Raw genomic sequence first — 8,420 nt, forward strand, 5'->3', positions numbered from 1 at the left:
ATACATACACACACATGTGTATTTGTGTTTAAGTTTAATTTGAGGTAATGAGAAATTCTATTTGATATTTTATATATTTTGAGACATGTAATTCTCTTCTAATGTTGAAAACTTGATTTTTCCAATCAGGGAGAGACCATTTGATGAATGCCAGAAAGTTGTTTCAGTTGAGAGACATGTTCAGGCTTGTTTAAGCAGTTTATGTGAGTGTCTTCAAAAATCGAACACATCAACAGAAGACTGTAAGTGTGATGCCTACCTGCCTCTAGTTCAAGCCTGTGAAACCAAGCTCGCACGTCCATTACAAGGGTGGAGACTTAAGCATGGATGTGGTAATTAAATCAATTAATATTGAACATGTAGGCTATGCTAGAAACATTGGCTCTGGGAATCAGTATACCCCTAAATACAAATAATCATAACCAAAATCTGATAACTTTTAGGACTTGATGACTTTAAGAGCAATGTAAAGATCCTTGTTTATGTATTTTTTATAGAAAAAAACACAAACATTCAAATTAATATTATTTAATTCTTTGAACATTTGGTAATACGGGATAACATTTGCTTTTAGATGCATCACAATATATTTGTATTTCTTATATCTGAATCATGCATTTATTCAAAGTTTATGTGTCTGGGTTGGCTCTAATGTTTAATTAAGGACCATATGATAAGTGTATTTTGAGTATCAATTCATGAATGATTTGTTGTTGTTTTTTAATTATTTTGGAAAATTAAATTATAAAAGAAAGAATTATCTATAGATTGATAAATTTTTATTATTTATGATTTGAAAGTATTTTAGTTTAGTTTCAATTGTTTCTCTAGTTCCAACTTGTCCACCTGGTATGGAATGGCATGACTGTGGACCTTCTTGTGATCTAAGTTGTGAAAATCAGAACTATGACCAAGAAGTTTGTAGAAAAGAGTGTGTCCCTGGCTGCTTCTGTCCTCCAGGTACTGTCAGAGATGGAGAGACCTGTAAAGCCCTTGACCAATGTTCTGACCGTAAGTAGTCGAGTTGTTACCTTATCTTTACTCTTCGTATCATGGGATCATGAATTAGATTTGTTGATCTTAATGATTTTAGAACTTTATTTTTGCCAAAAATAGTTTCTGACTTTATCATTCACATATGTATAAAATAGTTTATAATAATTAGTATAGTAAATGCATACATATCGATGAGAAATAAGTACTCATCTTAAATATGATAATCTTTTCAGAAATTACACAATTTTTTTAGAGAATGTAGTCTTTTTAAAAATTAAATTTAAAATAGTTTAATACATATACAAATAATAGTAAAACATTCTCTACGTTATTTATTACTTGTTACAGAAATTTGTCAAGGATTTGGTGATCCTCACTTCCAGACATTTGATGGATGGTTCTTCCCTTTTCAGTCAACAGGATTTTTTACTCTTGCTACTGATAAAGCCAAAACATTTGTAATTGAAGGAACCACTGAGATGTGTAGCATTGATTCTGATGTCACTTGTATCACAGCATTGAGTGTTACTTACAAGAAACACACTGTGATTGTTCGGAAAGGCGAAAGAGTACGAGTGATTTTATTAGTTTATTTAATGCCAATGTTTCCATCTTGCATAAAAGTACATTTATAGTAACTTAAGATTAAAATATTCATGAAAAATATTTTATATAATCAAGATAAACTATTAGCTTAATGAAACCTATATCTAGATTTAGGAAGAAGCATTAGCATAGCTAAAATTACTTTAATTAGACTAATGAAAAGTTTTATCAAAATACTGGAACCATTCTGATAAATATATTTAGTTTACATCAGGACTAATAATTTAGTTTTGTATCATGATAGCTTAAACTTCTAACCCAATGTACAGTTCTTATGATGCTAAGAGCATCATACATTTTAAACGTTTAAAGTTCTCAATTATATTTTTACACATTTATGTGTTGAATGTTTGATACATGTATTGCAGTGTCTTTCAGCTTCACAGTAGAAAATTCTTTCATTTCACTTTTAAACATAACATAATGATATAATATTGTTCATATCTTTGAAAAAAAGAATAACTAAATGTTTTATTGAACTAGAATTTTCTTGAAAAAGTACTTACTTTTACATCACAAAGACTAAAAAAATTCAGTATTTAATGTTAACTGCTTTAGGTTAGACTTGATGGACAACCTTTTTCATGGGATGAGCTACCAAAGAATGCTGGTGGAATGACTGTTGTTGGATTTCCTGGTCAAACTATTATTGTGATCATTCCTGACCTCAGTATCCAGGTCCGTTACTTTGAGATGAATGGTGGATTCTCAATTATGGTACCTTCTCGAAGGTTCTTTGACAAAGTCGATGGATTATGTGGTGAGTCCTGGAGTAAAATTTGATTCCCAACAAATTCATCCAACTCTTTAAACTTTTTAGCAATATTAAAACATTACAGTGAGGGATTTAACTTGCAAAAGTTTATTAAGGAGTGAATGTTATAGCCATAGAAGTATTACATGGAGTTGAACACTGTTCACTTGAAGCTTTGTTAGCTTCACTACAGTGAAGTTAGCAAACAATTTCAGCATTGTTGTAGTCTTTTAAGAGTTTGTGTCACAAAAATTGAGATCATTACCACCAAAGAGGTTGCTAATTTCCATGAATTCTGTTGCTAGAGTGGTTGCTATGGAAATATTTTAATTTTCAGTTCAGGATTGAGGGATATGTAAGAGTGTTTTGACAAAATGTGTTGCAGAAACTGAAAGTAGACATTTTAAAGTAGAAAATATCTATTTTTCAAAAAGAGGGTGAAAAAAATGAAACAAATGGGCTAGAAATACCTTAATAGCATTTATTATTTATACATTTGATTTATTAACATCCAATGACCTGTCGTTGACAACTGGTTTAATAGCATTTATCGTTTCTACACTTAGTTTATTAATTAATTGTAATTTTTAAATATTTCTATAAAACAATAACTCATTACATATGTGGCTCAGATGGCACCTGTTGATAGAGATGTGAAAAATTATGGGCTTAAACAGTTGTATCTGTTCCTCATTTTAGTGATTGATTTTTTTTTTCGTGTGTGAAGCTTACAAATGAAAATTAAATCTGACAGCCATTGTATCTCCTCCACAGTATATTTTTGTGCCATATTTTACTGGTATTTCCTTTATGTATGATGTTAGCTATTTTTGGCATGGTTGTTTGACATACTGAGGTTGCATCTATAAACAAATTTACGTCACTCCTATATTCATTCAAAAACATTTTGTTGTACTATATGCCATACTTGAATATGTTTTTGGTTTATGCCCACCACACTCCATGAAGCAGTGTGATCAACATTTTTTTATCATAAACAAAACTTTTGCTATAAGGATTTCTACTGTAGAATTACTTATCAATTTAAATTTTATTAAAAACATCTGGTTTTTGTTTAATATATATATATATATTAGGGTTTCCAACATCTATAGAAACAGGTTTTATTTTTACAGTTTTGTTCATCTTACAATAAAAGCATATATTAATGCAAAAAAATATTTGCCACAGTCAATTGATAAAGAATAATTAATCAGTTGTGTGTGTGATAGACATAAAGAGCTCATGAGAGTAATTGAACAGTGTTAAATTTTATTTTAATTCTTCCTAAGGTAATTGTAATTTCAAGCGTGATGATGATATGAAAACAAAAAATGGAACAGTTGTAAGTGACACTGGAGATTTTGTGTGTAGTTGGCTAAATGAAGGAAACCTACAGGAATGCAAAACATCATTTGAAAAACTGGTAAGTTAGCATAGATGTTTTCAGAGAATAAGAAGTGCTAAAAGTATATCTTGTATATTTAAAGCTTAATCATGATTTCAACAAGTTGAATTATAAAAAAGTGTGTTTGTGAAGAAGTCATTATAAGTTAAAAACTTGTCTTTAGGAAACACTATGACCTGTGTTGAATTTAATTTTTACATTATTAATTAAGTTGGACACAAATTTAAAAGGGTTTCATTGGTTAGTCTTGTGGTATTCGAATATTATGTCTAATAGATAAGTCTGAAGTATCTGTAAAATGTGTGTTCTGTACATTTGTGCCAAGAATAAGTTGAACTAGGCAGATAAAGAAAACAAACAAATATAAAATCTTTATTCTCATTAAGGTTTGTTAATTTACCAACCTTGCCAACCTCTTAAGTTCTGTAGTGACTTCAATATCTGTTAGAGTTGGAGAAGGATTTCCTAACATATTCACACAGGACAAAAACTGACACAGTATCAAATCAGACAAAGGGTGCAAGTGTGGTATCCCTTAATATAGAGATACATACATGACCAACTATTGCAAGTAGTTATTTAGGATATACAAGAGAGGAAAACCTCCAGCTTATACCAATCTGTGACACCTCTTGATGTGGGCTTTCCACAAACACAGAACTGAAGCAATGGAAGCTTCTAGCCATTGTCACAAGTAACCTCTATTTGTGTAATAAGATTAGCACATGTTTACACCCTTATGACATTCAATTAATGAAGATGTCATAACTAAGTACAGAATTACATGGGAATTCAGAAAAATTATACTGAATAAACCTGAATATATTGTATTCTATACTAATTACATCGAGGTGAAATTAGTAATTATTTCAACTGATATTCTCACGGGATTTCCACAATCTACAGAAATAGATTCTAGTTTTATAGTTTTGTTGACATTGCAGTATAAGCATATATCAATGCCTAACACATTTTGCAACGTGGAATTTCATCAAATATTTATATAGTTACTGATACTATCGTTTTAATATTAGTTTGCATTATCTTTTTTTTTTATTATTTTATGCCAATTGTGTGTTTTAATGGTTTTATTCATATAATCAATATATTTAGTAAAATTTCTATAATTAATTTCTTAATTATAGTTAATTGATGAAAAAATTAAGCAGTTGTAAAGTCTCATGCAAAGCCCCTTTTTTTACAGCCAAATGTTACAGTCCCACCATCTGTCTGCAAAGAACTGTGGAATGAAGAGTTCCAGTCTTGTCATCCTCTTGTAGCTCCAGAAATGTATAACCAAGCATGTCGTTACGATGTTTCTCATGGAGGTGACATGAAGACTTCTGTGTGTAAAGCTATAATGGAATATGCTCGGCAGTGCTGCCAGGCAGGTGAAACCATTAAAGATTGGGTTGAAAAATATGGCTGCAGTAAGTGAATTATCTTTCATTAATTTTATAAAAGAATATCATATCAGTAAAAGATTTACTGTGTTAAATTGTGAATTTTTTAATTCACTGTTTAAGTTCCTGTGATATCACTATTAAAATAGTGCAACTTGTCTTGAGTGATTATTCAGTATAGTGATACACGAAGTTTACAATATATTTCATCTTAGTAAAATGCACCTAAATAAATAACTTTTAAGCTTTCTACTGAGATATTTTCTTTGGGCAAAGTCAAATCAAGTTTGTAGAATTTCAATCTTAGAACATTAGTTTAAGCAGGAAAGTTTTAGTTCGAGTTGAAAAAAGAGAGGGAGAGTTTTTTAATCTGTTTTTGGAATGTTAGAAAACTCATCTAAAAGTTGTATTTTGTTTTAGTAAAATGTTCAAAGAGATGATTATTGTATGTATATTTATTTTGAATTATATAATTATAAAAGATATGCTAACCTTCCGTAAAATGTGTATTTTGAGATCAATCAATATACTATAACACATTGTTACATACAACTTTAAGATGTTCATGTTATTATTCTATATTTATAATATTGTTTTAGGTTTATAACTTAAAAGTATTTAGTACTTCAGTAATATGGACCAATTTACATCATTTATATTACAAAAAAAAAGTTATATAAACAGCTGTACAGAAAATTAATAGAATTTTTATATTTTTTCCCACATCTTGTTAGCAACTTAATTTAAATTTAATGTTATTGTGAATTAGACATACATTTAAAAAAAACACTTTCATTGACTTATTTCTATTTGAATTTAGTAAGATTTTTACTCATCAGTTCTCCACATCAAATCATCAAGTGATTATTCATTTTACTGATTTGATGACAGTTGATGATCAAAGAGACTAATTACCAGATACAATATACAGGGATACTGAAAAAAAAACTGTAGATGTGTATTTTGGAGATTCTAGAGGCTATGTAAATGTTATATACAAACTGTAGAATGGACAAAAGTATTTTTATTCTTCACATGAACACTACCTTTCACTCTGACTTGTCAGTGTCAGACTGAAATCAGCAATTTACAGAGATATTTTGTGTACAACAGACCTGTACATTTTTTCTTAAAGCTTGCCACACTTTGTGTAGATACACATAATGATTTCAGAATTATAGTTAATATTCCTCCTACAATAGACCAATCCCATGCATATTCAATTAATGAATAAGTGGAGTATAATTTGATATACTCTCTTATTGTCAGATGCCACACTTAAATACCCCAATTACAAATAACTTAATTGTAATAATGAGAAAAGGGAACTTGCACTGCTTATAGATATGGCATCATCACATTTGATAGATCTAATCATAGAAAGTAACCTTTCAAACACAAGGTAAAACTAACTCTTTTATTAAGTTGGAACAAACAAATGTCACTATGTTGTGGTAATATCTCAAAATAAAAAATTTAAGTACAAGTATGTGACAACAATTATGATATTTTTGTTTTTTCCAAAGAATCTTCATCATGTTTCTTAAACATTTATATCTGATAGCATGCTTTTGCATTATTCTTGTCAGTTAAGTTATTAATAGAAAGAATGTTTAGGGAAAAATGTTTTAGTACTTTGCTTACCTGTTTTGTTAATTTTATATTAATGTGGTGTGCTTACACCATTACAACACCTGTTAGTGTTTGAAGAACCTACATGTAAATCAAGCTTGTTTTGTGGATGTTTTTTCTCTAGATGTAACCTGTCCAGATGGTATGGAATACTTTCAGTGTCATGATGCTTGTCCAGAAACTTGTGGTAATACTACCATGGGAATGGATTGTCATGAGATTAAGGTGGATGGTTGTTTCTGCCCAGAAGGAAAAGCATTACGTGGAGATCAGTGTATTCCTGCAGCTCAATGTGGTATGCTGTTTGAAATATGTTTGGTAATCTTAGCAAAGTATCAAGTTTGTTATGACATCCTTACAAAATATTGCTTTTTGTGTAAAAAAAATAAATAATAATTGTTAAATATCATTAAATTTTTCATTTGACTATAAAATATGTTCTAACTTTATTTTCATTTTTTAGAAAGTAATTTATAGGCTAAGGAAAAATATAATGTTAATTTTTTCGATGTTATTTTCACCAAAATTAAAATATATGACATTTGTAATATATGCATGGTATTCATTATTCATGTATATTAAACTCAGTACCCTGGTTTATAGAGTGCAAAAACTCTTTGTGTAGCTTTGAACTTAAAGAAACAAACAAATCTTAAACTTCTTATTGCTTCACGTGGCAGTCTTATCTTGGTTATCTGTGGAGTCACAAGATAGTTAATTAAGTCCAGAACAGTAACAGCACAAAATATGTGTATTAATGTGGATTATATAGATTTAACTGAACTAACTTTGTAGATTTAACCTGTATAATTCTAAAACATCTAATAAATGTGTTTGAGTTGCTGCTATCATTATTTTTAATTAAGAATTCTTAAATTTATTTAAGTTTGTATAATAAATAACCTGATTTTTTTTTTACTTTAGAAACATGCGATGAAGAAGGGCATTTGGTGAGTTTGTTTCTGAGCTACTTTTGACTATAACATAACATAATGTTCAGGGACAACAAGGACCTATTGATCCATCTCGACTGTCCCATTCTCTAAACTAAACTAACACTATTAAATAAATAAATTTAAAAAAATCTTAAAGCCAGCCCTTATCATTCATTTAGTTATCAAGATTTCCCTTAAATTCACTTAAATTTACTGACTCTACAACATCTGAAGGCAACCCATTTGTGAGGCCAACCACCATGTTAGAAAAGTACAACTTTCTTAGCTGAATATGACTCCTACCCTGCCAAAATTTACATTTGTGTCCCCTGGTCCTACTATTGTCATTGTTAAATATGAAAAAAACATGCATCAACACTATCAATTCCCTTTACAATCTTAAACACCTCAATCAGACCCCCCCCCTCCAACTCTTTTTTTTTTTCTCAAGAGAAAAAAATTTCAGTGATCTTAATCTCTCCTCATATGACAACCCCTCCATCCCAGGCACCATTCTAGTAACCTTTCTCTGAACCCTTTCCAACAATTTAATGTCCTTCCAAAGGTAAGGAGCCAAATACTAAACACAATACTCCAAATGTGGCCTAACCAATGACCTATAAAATGAAATTTTAACCTCTTTAGACTTGTCTTCAATATTTCTGTAGATACAACCTAAAATCCTA

General features: G+C 29.8%; 1 protein-coding gene across 1 annotated transcript in view; it reads left to right on the forward strand.

Annotated features, from left to right (window-relative positions):
• The window catches only part of LOC106470181 (hemocytin-like), a 124,114-nt gene that overhangs the window by 98,403 nt on the left and 17,291 nt on the right, over positions 1-8,420 (forward strand). The window contains exons 53-60 of the mRNA XM_022399604.1: positions 130-332; positions 832-1,011; positions 1,345-1,565; positions 2,161-2,362; positions 3,649-3,782; positions 4,969-5,194; positions 6,924-7,094; positions 7,724-7,749. Of these exons, the coding sequence (XP_022255312.1) occupies positions 130-332; positions 832-1,011; positions 1,345-1,565; positions 2,161-2,362; positions 3,649-3,782; positions 4,969-5,194; positions 6,924-7,094; positions 7,724-7,749 (1,363 nt within the window). The remainder of the gene's footprint in view (positions 1-129; positions 333-831; positions 1,012-1,344; positions 1,566-2,160; positions 2,363-3,648; positions 3,783-4,968; positions 5,195-6,923; positions 7,095-7,723; positions 7,750-8,420) is intronic.

Source organism: Limulus polyphemus, unplaced genomic scaffold (assembly GCF_000517525.1).
Source record: "Limulus polyphemus unplaced genomic scaffold, Limulus_polyphemus-2.1.2 Scaffold102, whole genome shotgun sequence".
Classification (NCBI taxonomy): Eukaryota; Metazoa; Arthropoda; class Merostomata; order Xiphosura; family Limulidae; genus Limulus; species Limulus polyphemus.